A 13,371-nucleotide genomic window follows, 5' to 3' on the forward strand; every position below is an offset into this window, starting at 1 on the left:
TGCAATTTGCTTATGTAATGTTAGCAGTTAGAAAAGAAAAGGAGGTGGGGGATCTAGGTTTGCTTCAGAGTTAGGAACAATTGAAGATGGGAGAAGGTGGACAAAGAAAGAGGAAAAGAATCAGGCGGAAGAGGAGGACAAAGAGCCACTAGGGGGCACGAAAATCCTTCAGCATTCTGGGCCATTATTCTGCACCACAGGGAAAAGCAAACTGTACCGAAAATAATGAAAAACACAGTCCTCCCTCAACCAACCACTAGGATAAAATAAAAGTGTTTTCTTTAATTACTAAAAGCTATGGGCTAAAGAAGCCTTGAAAAAAATATATAAAGGACAGCTGAGTTGCTTGAGCATGGTACTAATAGGTTGTGGGTTCAATCCGTTCACTTAAAAGTTGGACTCGATCATCCCTGTGGGTCCCCTCCAACTCAGAATATTCTGTGACACTCTGAAAGACATACCAGTACAGGCATGAAGCTATTCACCCTTTTTTTTTTTTGTCTTGAAGATGCCTGTGGACAGAAAATTGAACCTGAAACCAGACAAAACACTCTCATCTGCATCAAGTTAGAGAAAAGAGCTCTGTAAGACTGAAGAACAGCAAATGCTATTTCATATTCTAGTAACGACTATTAAATCCCACCAAACATGCTTTAGGAGCTATTATACAGAAACTCTCAGTAAAAGATAAGTAACTTGAAATAGAAAAGCAACTATGCTTAACTATTCTTGGAGCATTTCTGGTGACTCTTAGGCTTTAATTTCAGTTGAGAGATCTAGATTATGTGCAGAGAATTCTCAACAAATTTGTAACACGTATACATTTAATTCTGTCCAGTATATCTGTTATCGAACCAAGAGCCCTCTCTGCCACTGCAGTGGCTCCAAGTAATTTGTATAAGCATACAGAGAGAATACAAAATGTATGGAAGCAGAATCACTGAGATTTACTGAATGCAGAAGAACTCCGAAGGAAAGCCTAGACTGCAGATAAGAAAAGAACTGGCCTTGCTTGGCTTCAGCTACTTTTCTGTTGGTACAATGTTCAAAGAAGTTAAGAATTGCAGATCAAAATTTAAAAAAAAAATCAATTTAGAAAAAAAATCTCATCTACATCTATATTTTTTTTAATTACAAGTTCTTATAAAATATCCAGATGAAAACCGCCCCCAAATCCATTTATACTATAAAATATGACATTTCTGTATTAAGAAAAGCATCTTTCTTGTAATGTTCCCATAAGAAAACAAAGTATCCTATACCCTTTGAAAACTGGACTGTCCTTTTTACTTTACAAGCCCAGAAATAAAATCTAAGACATTGCGGGGTTTATCATCTTTAGTTTTATCAACAGGAAAAAAAAAATCATCACTAAAGACAAATATCAGATTAATGAGTTTTTGTGTTGATATTCATACAGGAAGGGCCAATTAAATGTTGAATTTACGTGGTTAAATCCTGAAACTTGCAGTGGCCACAAAGAAGCACGAGGATTGGTACTTACCACAACTGTAAACCATTTCTAAGAGCAGCACAGCAAGACTCTCTTCCCTGGCAGCTGGCAAAGCCCTATTTCACACATTGCCAAGTCCACATATTAATGTACAGAAAGAACTGTAGAATATGTGAAAGTTGTCCAATGGGTGGCATGAGCAAAAAATTGCCATCAAACCCCAACCTCTTCAACTTCATAGATACACACAAGACTCACATGCCTCAAGTACAGCACAAGAATTGCATCTGTTCCTCCATTTCATGCAGGTCCAAGCACAGTTTTGATAAAATAGAAACCTTTCTGTAATAGCAGCCATTCTACTTAAATTTCTTTTTTTTTATTTTAGAATATGATAAATTATTACTTTTATCTGTTTCTAAAGGTCAAACTACAGAAGCACATTTTATCTGACGTGCAAATTTGCCATATACTGCTGGGAGAAACTGAAATGACACTTTTAAAAGAAAAGGCTAAAAAGAACATCTAGTGTAGGAATTTAGAGTTATGAATCACTTACAATAACACTTAAATCACAGCTTAAAGGGGCTGACAGCATTTTTTTTTTACCATTAAAGCTCCATTCTGTGGCCTGTATGTAAAATTGTAGAAGTGCAGTGCAACACTTCTGTCTAAAAAGAATCTCAACATGTTAATTTTTCTCCAAAACATTAATGTGTATTAATACTTGCCTGGGAATTGGATATTTCTTTGACAACATTCAAATCAGATCCTGAGCAAAAGGTGTTTCCTGCACCATGGATTATAAGACCTTTGCCATCCTTCCAGTTTTCCAGTTCAGTTACCCTCTCCTGGAGCTCTATCATCATAGTGCCTGTCACAAGAGGCGAGAAACAAAATTTTTAACAGGAAATTATTATCCCCATCATGTTTTTTTGTTACATGTTCCACCAGCAAAGCCAAGTTACTGTTAATAAGAGATGGGCTTAAAATCACAACAGAAACTATCATCTTAAATTCTGCACACAATCACTGACATACATTTGCTCTCCAAGGATGAAGTTTCCAAAATTCCAAAAGATATTCTGTATGACGGATATTTGCGTTACACTCAAGAAAGCCCCAAAACAAATCCAAACAAAACCGACAAACAAAAACCCTCTGCCTGATTTATTTCTGCGTGCAGTTGCATACATTCAGGACAAATTAATTTATATGTATCCATCAAGATCTGTTCCACTAGTAATTTTGAAGTTACTAACATTCCTTCCTGCCCCAACAATTGGCAGAGAACAGAAAGGAATCATGTCCAGGGTGGGCTCAAGGCACAACCAGTCAATGTTAATAAAGGTTCCTTTCTAAAAAGACTGTCTTTATAAAGCATATCATCATAGAGTATGCAACATCACAGTGTTGCTTTTTTAACTCTATGCCTACATGCACAGGACTCATCCTCTTCTGAAATGTCCCATTAGCAGCTAGTCCATAGGATATTTATGTTTTCTTTCTTATGTTTTTTTCTTACAGTTCATTATGAAATAAGCTTCCCAGTCCCACATCAAGGGTGAACACTCAGTTAAGTATTCATCCCTTAGGCTTGGTCTCAGCCACTGAAATAACAGAGTTTGACAATGTTTCTGAGGTAGCCAATAATTAAGTGGACATTACATATTATATACGAGAACAGCATTGAGTTGGGTTTTTTTTTACCCACTGTCAAGTCCATACTATGATCCTCTAAAAAATCCCAGCAGTTTTGCCAGTTGCTTTCCTTTCTGTATTTATAATTTGGTCATCCTTTTTGTATGTGGCACATTACATTTGTTTTCACTGAATTTCACCCTGTTGATCTTCAGTTCTTTGCAGCAACTAATCAAGATCACTGAATGCCTCTCCTCTTCTCCAAAACATAATCTTGCAAGCTCTCCTAATATGGGGTCATCTGACCATTTCAGCAGCTCACTTTGTTTCATCATCCAAGCCAAGAATGAAAATACTGAGCAGAACCAGGCCTAGATGAGATTTTTGTCGGTCTTCACTTGAAATGTTTTTCCATCATGACGGCACTCTCAAGAACTTTTCTGCAAATGCTGCTTTTCAAACAGGTATGCATTAACCCTGTGGATTTCTCTCATTGCATATGTTCTTTCTTAAATGTTCTTAACAGAAAGGTATTTGGGCTGGCATCCAAGCTTTGCTAGAGTCAAATACAGCAGAACTACTGTTTGTGGTTCTTTAAATAGGCAAAGCAGTGAGGTATTGAAGAGTCTTTCCACAGAGTATTCCAAGAAAAAAAAAACAATGGAGTTAACTGAAAAAATGCAGGATCCATATGAGCCTGTTACCTGCTATAGCAGGGGACAAGAGACACTGGCCAGAGCCTGTTCTACCTTCCTGTGAGAGGCTCTTTTCCATTCCAGACAACACTGAACTACTATTTTACCAACAGATATGGTTCCTGATGTTTGATGTAATGAAGAAGGCACACCACTAAAACAAATCCTCCTTCTGCCAATCTTAGTCTTTCAGTATTTGATACCACTAAGTTCATCCTCTTTACAGAATTAATAATAAATAATTTGCTTGTATTTTAACTATAATCTGAGAATAAACGTTTTCAAGTAAATTCTAGAAGATAACAACTATCATCATTATTTTCTAATTCCTACAGGCTAGCTTTCTTCTCTTTTAAACTACATTCAAGTTTAGTTCAGTGACAGGTTGGGTTGCTGAAATTGGCTCTACCAGGCTTAAACTGACATTATTAGATTTATTTCCAGAGAGACCATTTCAAACAGGTGGCCACCAGATTCCAATTAAGAAGAGAAAAAAGGCATAACAATCTCCATATCTCCCATTAGCAATTTGCCAACAATTTTGTTCTGTTTTTGATTTCAGGAGTTGCTCAAGCTTAGAATAAACATAATTCCTTTGAGATAAAAAACTGCTGTGTAAATTAAATGCCTGGAAAATAGAATTTCTCTCAACAGTTTAATAATGTTTTGCAGCTTTTTAGAGGGAGCATGCATGGATATATAAATTCACATCTGCCACTATTCAGAAGCTCTGAGACACAGAACCAACAGAATTTGATGGGGAGGTAGCTGTACCTACAGGCTTTAGCTGATGAAGTCCACCAGGTTCTGCTGAGGCAATTCAGGGGTAGCACACCCCATCCTGCCCCCTGAAGAGCATTATTTAATACACAAATGAAGGCAAAGGATTAAGTTCCTGGTAGTTTCTCAGCAACTGCATTTTACAAATAATAATGTTAAAAATGAAATTAAGATCAGTATAAATTAAGATGCCCTACCATTTACTGCAGTAGCGAAGGGACCAGCCTGATTTTGCTTCTACTCTCCCTCCCATGAAAACAAAAGTCTCTAGCAGAGGTGTACAGCACAAAGAAGCAGCATCTCTTGAACTGACAGTAAGATTTCCCAGAGCAATTTTTTGTAGCTATTGCCTAGCAAAATGGAGTATGTAGAGTTCTCTACAGAGCTCTACACACTGCTTTAAAACAGAACTGCCTGATCCCACGGCTCATTTGTTATATGCTAATGAGGATCCACAACAAAGACAGAGCTATTAATTTCCTCAGTGGTTTTTGTAGCTCCTCTTTGCTACTAGAGCATCTAATTGGCATACACTAATAAGTTATTTTCACAGCAGTCCTGTAAGGAGAGAAGAGATTATTTTACAGACAACTAACTGAGCCAGAGAGAAAATGTCTGCTAATTTTGGGTGCTCAGCTCCAGATGTATGATATGATTTTAGCCCATTAACATTACACAGAACATTGTATAGGCAACGAACAGCTATCAGTTGTCTAAATGGCAGCTGCACGTGCTCAGCACAGCTACCAATCACTTCTGAGCCCCTCCTGCCAAGCATATAGAAAACAGAGAACATATTTGCCAGTTTATATGAAAGTTTGGTTTAAGCAATTTGATTTTTATTACTCCTGATCTTCAAAGAGCAGAAAAACCCAGCCTGCTCTCTCCTTTTGCTGTTACAGCTCATTTTGCATACCCCTTTCAACTTCCACAACAAATAAGCTAAAAGCACACAGTCTACAGGGCGTACATTGCACAGTTTTGTTTTCAGTCAAGAATAGAAACCATTCTGTAGAAAAAGGAGAAACAACCATGTAATTATGATTGTATAACAGAACGTATGCTGACGGAGGCATGCAGAAGGACAATCCGTACGCTAACATCTTTTAGCTACAATTTCTTAAATTAGGTAATGATTTTATAGGTAAGTTTTTTAAGCAAAATAAAAGAGAATGCAGAAACATCTGGGTGCATTAACAGCAATTCTGCTGCTCTCTTAGCTTCCTTTCAGCTAACACTAACTAGTGGAAAGACTAGATTGACATTCTGCATGTAAAGGGCACACTTTGCTAGCATGTTGCAAAATGTTTGCTCACAGCAAAGGAACAGTGAGAACTGGGCAGGAAGACAGAACAGCAACAAAGAAATTAGCAAGATGACACAAATGCATCCACATCAAAATATTAACAGATAAAATCATTCTTACAGTAAAGGCTTATGCACAGCTCCAGCTCAAGCAGATTCACACCCTGGACCTGTGCCATTCATATATGAAGAAAGTGGCATAAATTGGAATAATCTAAATAATTAAGAAGAGACAGCAAATATACTCAACTTGGAGAACAAAACCCTGTCATAATACAAGATTAATAAAATAGGGCACTTGGTTTTGATAGCTAAGTATTCTCCAGTGTAAAAGCATATTAAATAGATCAGTGACCTGCAACAGCTGAGAATACCCAGCTCATCAGATCTTTAATTAACCAGTCGCTGATATTTAAGACATAAGGCAAATGAAGAACAAATGGAAGACAGTTTGGGTAAGTGGAAAAGACCAAACTACAGAAGTTTAATGTACAGGGAAGGTTTTAGGTAATGAACCAAGCAACAAACTCAGTCTTTCTATATCACCTACAAAAGGGAGATGGCATTGTCTCATGCCCACAAAAATGTCTTCCATGTTTCCAGAGCAGTGATGACAAAATGAGAGGAGATGCAAGAAAGAGCTCAGTGGCAGAACTGTGCTAACACTTAAGCAACATGGGGAGAAGCACCTTCTGCAAGACAATCCTTGTGTCAACTCAGAATTTCTTAGAGTCTTATGACATTTACAGCAAAGTTACTATACAAAACACTGGACATATTTGCTGCACATCAGAATAAACACATTAACTCTTTTAACTAAGGTGTGGTAAAGCAGTGTTTCACTTTCTTTAGGCAAAATATCACAACAGGTAACTGAACAAGAGAAATATCAAAACCAACCAGCAATCCCATCAACTAATTAATACCTGTAAAGGCATTCATTAACTTTGGATTATTCAAAGTAAGTATTGCAATGCCATTGTCTTCTTTGGAAAGGTTGATGGATCCACCAGAAAACTGCTGAAGTTTCTTCTTTATCAGTTCTTCCTCATAGCCATGAGCACCATTATACAGTGACAACCTTCTCTGTTGTAGTATCCTTTTCATTGTAATCTGAAGAAAGTTCTTCCACAAAGCAAGGGCCATTTCTGGAAATTCATGGAGTGAGGGGAAAAAAAAAATTAGGACACTTCCTTTGAAATCCACTTCAGTCCTCTGAGAAAGAGGGAAGTATGACAGCAGAAACTAATATAAAGTTGATACAATCATAACAGTTGATAGAAATCAGTGCAAATTATATTAGCAAATTCTTCATTTGAATCTACCTCCACAAAGTTAACAGAAGGAGTATTATGGAGTGATTTTAGTAGTTACGCCAGGTATTAGCACCTTTTAAAATATTTCCTTGTAAAATTTACCAAAAAAGTTATTCTGTGCAGAAAACAAAAGAGGCTCAAAAATTACAGAAAAAATACATTTTCCACTAGACCAATTTACTTTGCATTACTCTTCCAAACCCTCCCTCACCCTTCCTTCTAAAAAATACCAAGACCCCCAAACACACCTATAACAGAGGAAAAATTGTATCAAATCCCACAACTTTCAAGGTCTGGATGTCCTGCTTTTCTGTAAGCAACTATTAGAGCAAGACCTTCCCCAGAGAAATACTTGAGGAACTTAAGAACTGAAGATCATTCTTATATCAAAGTCTGTTCCTTGTCACCTAATTCCATTAACACAGTTGTCACACGCCATCTTAAAACTAATTAGTCTGCCTAGCCTTTTGATTGCTATGTGCTTTTCCCAGTCATCCCAGTAGCACTTTTAGTTAATCTCATTTGGACACAGAATCTGTGCAGTGCTCCAAAGGATGAGAATTGTGCAACAGTATTATGCACTGAGTGCCACACTTGCCTTTTGTACAGGTAATAATACTTGTAAAGTATTTCTGTGTACCAGTATACCATGGCTTATTCCTCTGCTATTTCCTCTCTACAGTGTATGACTGTAGATCAGGAAACAACAAGAAAGTAATTATCACTTGATCTGCATCTCTGCCTTAATTTATTTACTCTGGAAACGGGTCTACTGGAGAAAGCAGTTTACAAGTGACTTGAAAGAAACTGGGCAAAGCCTGAACTGAAAACAGCTGATCTGGAAATAAAGTCATCTTAGAAACGAATCAGAATGGGAATCAAAAGAACCCCCACAGAACATGGAAACAAAACCTCTTGTTATTTTGCAATATAATAGAGTAGTCCTACCTTTGCCCCAACCTACTTTTTAATGGGCTTGGCCATTCAGAAGACATGGTAGCTGCTCATTTTTTTGATAACTGGGAAAAGGCCTTCTTTGTTTCTGAATCATAATTAGCAGAAACAAAATACTTTCAAAATTGGCAAGCAGCTGTTGGAAAGTTTTTCTAAGGTGAACTCAGAACACAAACACATTCACTGAGACAGAATTTGGTGACAGCTATATTGTATGCTCTGTTCAGGGTATCTTACAGACTCAATATTTTTGAAAACCTTTATTATTTACACATGATCAAGTAAATGCACATTAAAAACCACACAATTAATTCCTAATTGTTCCCAATTAGTTCCTAATTAGCTATGTCAGGTGAACACTTATCTTGTCACTGGCTGTACCATTCTACACTAAACTTGAGAATGCTTCTGTTGGTTCAGGTACAGTCCTCATTCAAAGGGGGGAGGAGTTTGCAGAGCAACCACACTATGGGATGTGAAGGTACATGCAGCAGTACCAGGCAACTGTGAAGAGCCATCTATGCCACTAGATTCACACCTGTCCTGCCAAACTGCACCCACCAATACAACAGGATCTCACAAGCTCAACACCAAGAAACTAGTAAGGCCTACTCAAATCTATGCATTATAAAATCATCTGCACAAGAAAACGTAAAGGGATGATTTTTTCAATATCTGTTGGCAAACAAGGCCTTAATCTGTCATGATGAACTTTACCAAAGGCTAAACTAATAAAACTAATTTTAAACTTGATTAAATTTTGTAATCTAATTGAATACAAGATTCATTACTTCATAGAAAACATTCCCTGATGCTGCTGCACTCAAACACTCTCTATCTATGCACATTCTAATAGTCTGCAACACTTCAGCTACCACCTTTCAGAGCTTTTAAAATTTTATTTAAAGAGTGAAAATGGGTTTCTAAAGCTCATTTCTCCTAATTGACTCTTTTTATATACAGTCTCTCAAGAGAGAGACAGCCTTCCCTTTTCTCTAAAACCTCAGTAGTCATTCCTCAGCATATATTAAAGCAATAAAACTTTCCATCCAGCTGCTAGTTTTTGCTCAGGAGAGAACAAACATGAAAAACATGGACAGTGCAGCCTTTCCTTGTAACGTGTAATTTCAACAACCAGCTCCCAGTTTTTAATGAATACAAAGTGTCCCCAGTTCTCATACTAAAAGAGACTAGCTGGAATTCTCTAGGAAGCCCCAGTGACTGGCGTGAAAGCAAAGCCGGGGGAAAAGGCTGTTCTGCTATCTTAACCACTTGCAGACTTAAACTTTTTTCACTACTTTTATACAGTACTGAATTTCTCATGACAAGAAATATACTGAGCAAAACAGACTTAAGATATGGAAATTTTATTCCAACAAAAAAAGTCTGTCATTTTCAGCTGTGTGGTTATGTGCATTAACAGCTCTTTAATATTATCACTATGGTAATAAAGAACAGCAGCAAGTGCAGGATTAGAAAACAAATTGGACACCACTGCCTGCTGATCATGACTCACGATTAATGACTCATGCAAGGTATAATCTTTGAATTATTTTATTTACAATCATCTCCTACAGTACAGGTCAGTGACCAATACAATTTTTTAATAAAATAAGATTATTTTAATAGTCCAGTCTGACTGAGGTAACCACTCAAAAAAAGTATGATAGGAACAGCTAGAGCTCTCTCAGCATAAAGGAATTTCTACTGATATCTGACAAACAACATCCAGAATTTCAATCAGTACGGAACACTCACAATCCACTGCATGACTGAGATTGATTATTTCTGTATTTTGCATGAAAGCAGTGCAAGAAAGATGTTGCAGTAATATTTACGATGTTGTAGGACCAGCCAAGAGATATTATTAACATTGAAGTTCTCAGATTTTCAGTTTAGCATAATCACATCCATTTATACATACTTACAGAAATTGAGTCTTAGTCTAATTTTAAAAAGGCAACATGCTATACCCATTAGCCTCTGTAGCAAAGGTAGTTTATGGACAGTTCCTACAATGAAAAAAAACCCAACCTGACAGTATAGGAATAACAGTGGTCAAATTAGCATCTTTCATATGTTTTAAGTGCTACAGCTTTATATATCACTGGTGACAACTAAGAGACAAGCCAACAGTATGGACATCAGTAGCTGTTCATTCCATAGTTGTACCTCTTACATAAAACAACAGTTTAAATCCCATTTGACACTCAAGTGATTTTGTAACACCCTTGCCCGTGGGGTAGCAGGCTGTGGGTTAATATAAACACATTGAGTGCCAGCACTCCAGTACCAAGGACTGACACACATTATGCAAGAGCAGCACATGTATCTACAAGCAAAGTACATGTATCTACATGCAGGCACTACCAATCTATATATTTTTGTGCATGCAGGTAATCACAGGCCTTCTGACAGCCTCTGGCAACTGTCTAAGTAAAATTCAGACCTTACAATGTTAATAGAACATAGTAATAATAGGGATAACACCAATATGAATATTCCCTGAGTAGATTCCTTGGAAAATTATTATGTGTTAACAAGGGTATTTGCCCTTGCCATTACCACGACTCTGTTGCAACCCAAATGTCTCCTAACACATGATGTATCAAACACCAACCTCCAGCAATGCTGCAATCATCACTGAACATTAAGATACCTGGCTAAAGTAAGAGGTAAGAGTTGTAAGTAGCAACTTTCTAGAAGAAAGGGTAGAAGAGCTAAGACAAACCAGAGAATCTTACAGCTGTATGTCAAACAAGACAGCAAGCTAAATCAGCAAGTTAAAAATACATGAGCAAGGAAAATTCCAGTTCAAAAATGGTGCCTGAATTATTGACACAAGTCCTGGAAATAGCAAATGGGGGAAAAAAGATGCAGGCATGTGGTTTTCAATACATCAGAGAAATAAGCATGCCCTTTCATCTGGGACAGGATGTGACAGGTGTGATATGCAGATATAGACACTGAAAAAAAAAAACCATTCAACTGAATTTCTGGGTTTGGATGAAGGTATACTGAGATTAAGCATAACAGAAATAATGGGACTCAACAGACAAAATCCACAAAATAAATCTCAGGGAGGAGAAAATATTCAAAAGGCATTAAAAAAACAATCAGGCACTTTTGTAAGACTACCAAAGGCATCAAGGGCACTTGGTCAAGAAGAAAACCTGAATTGATGAAGACCTTTGGCAGCTGCAATTTCAGCAACAAGCACAGAAGTGCAAAGACAGAAAAGAAAGCATAGAAGATGTGAACTGAGGATGATGATGAGATGACTCACAACTCAACCCTGTGTGGGTGGCTTACCAGCCACTTTCAAAGGCATTCACCTGTACTAGAGAGCAGTGACCATGACTGGCAGATGCTTCAATAGGTTCCTGCAGTGGCAAATGAATGGAAAGCAAGTGGTGGCCCAGTAGTGAGGGTTGGAACAACTGACCCTATAGCATGAAAGCAGATGAAAAACAAAGTGATGGAGAAAACAAAGCATGAAAATAAAAGTAAGTTGAAAATGAGTGAAAAAACCAACAAACCGACTGTAACCTTGGGCAGTGGGCTAGTGGGTGATTATAGGGAATTAAAAAAAAAAAAAAAGAAAGAAAATAAATTATGGTGTTGGACAAAGAGAAGAGATTCAAAAACAAAAGGAGGCCAGCTTGGTCTCCCAGTCGAGCCATAGACCCTGCCTTCAGACACAAGAAAGGTGTAGTAGGGAGGATTCACATGCAGGATTCCTCTGTTGCCAGTTGCTTGTCACCACCCCTCACCTGCAGGTTACAGAGGGGTAACCTCCACCTACCTCATCCACTTATCCACCTCTCCACTTTCCCTCCATGATGCGTGGGTTAGGTTAACTAAAACACCTTGTACAACAGGTTCTCCCACTCTAATAATTACCAGATGAAGCAAGCTGAGGGCAGTCACTTCTCCAGCTGGCTTTCTCACTGCTGAAAGCAAGCAGCAAGCAGATCGTAAGCCTGCTAAGGGATCAGCAGCAGAAAACCTACTGACAAAACATAATTTGCAAATACAGAAACTTAACAAAGCTGGGGAGCTGAGGAGATTCTGCCCCCCCCCAACTAGGGGACAGATTCCTCATGCCTTTCTCAAAATGTCATTGCCTCTCTCAAACTTGCTGAGCCCTGTTCAAATTTTTAGTACATTGTCTCTGGTACCTGCACTGCAGACAAATTAGATGGGATCAACAGTCCCTCCAGTTCATCAAATTACTTTAAAAGCCTTATTACTCCTCTAAAACGGACTTTTAAAGTAGCTGGTATTTTAAAGGACAATTTTTTAACCTCTGTATTACTGTTGAGAGAAAAAAAGATTTGGGCCTGCTACTTTCTAGATGTCAGCACTAGAAACAAAATTTATCCATCCAGAAGCTGAGAGAACAAGAAGTGAGAACATGTCCAAAGTAACTAACTGAAATGGCATCAAATAATGTACATGGGAAATAAAAATTAACTGGGAGAAGAAAAACCTTATAACACTGTAAGTAAAAAACAAACCTTTGTCCATAGTTTCACTTTTAAGCTGGCTGACCATTTACACTTCATTTCTGCTTTTATCTCTTTTCTTTTTTTTCTTGTTATTTTCATTGTTTTTCAGCAGCCCAATTCTAGACATAGCAAGCTATGCCTTTCCAAACTATGTGTTCTTTGTCTAGGTTTGTATTTTTTAATGATCCCTGCAGGCTAGAGTTTAGATGTGAACTGTCTTTCTATCCCTAAACAATTACATTCTCTTTTAATCCCATTTTAATTATTTTGAAAAATAGTAAATAAATCACAAAGAAACATACTGAAGGCCACAGAAAAATAATGGCATTTAAGGATGCAAAACAGCTGACAAAGGAAGCCTTTTTGTAAATACAGATGACACTACCTAAAAAAATTTTGAATTTGGTCCCATGGTGAGTAAAAGATTTTGAGTTTCATAGCAGAGGGCAAGAATTTACCTTCTGCAAAAAGCACTCAGGCCCATTATTTTTTAATGCTTTGACCCAAAGAGATTCTCTTCACAGGCGTCACCAAAGGAGCTTTTTTAACAGTGACAGAAAAGTCTTTTAAGTTCATTGCTCACTAGGTGTGTTTTAGAGACCTTTAAGAACAGCAGATGCACAACTTAACAGGAATGGAAACAACCACAACCAACTCATCATTTGCCTTTCAGTCACCAAATCCTGAACCACAAAAGCATGAATTCAGTTCTAGCT

At 37.5% G+C, this 13,371-nt stretch overlaps 1 protein-coding gene across 9 annotated transcripts in view; it reads right to left on the minus strand.

Moving 5' to 3' along the window:
- Nucleotides 1–13,371, minus strand: part of ECHDC1 (ethylmalonyl-CoA decarboxylase 1) — a 44,715-nt gene that overhangs the window by 29,788 nt on the left and 1,556 nt on the right. For 6 of the 9 annotated variants that reach the window (XM_064413103.1, XM_064413101.1, XM_064413102.1 and 3 more), the window contains exons 2-3: nt 6,801–7,022; nt 2,185–2,327 (exon numbers count right to left, since the gene is read on the minus strand). In XM_064413103.1, coding sequence (XP_064269173.1) covers nt 2,185–2,327; nt 6,801–7,020 — 363 coding nt within the window. In that variant the 5' untranslated portion in view covers nt 7,021–7,022. The other 3 variants (XM_064413106.1, XM_064413107.1, XM_064413108.1) reach the window with 3 other exon arrangements.

Source organism: Passer domesticus, chromosome 3, assembly GCF_036417665.1.
Source record: "Passer domesticus isolate bPasDom1 chromosome 3, bPasDom1.hap1, whole genome shotgun sequence".
Lineage (NCBI taxonomy): Eukaryota > Metazoa > Chordata > Aves > Passeriformes > Passeridae > Passer > Passer domesticus.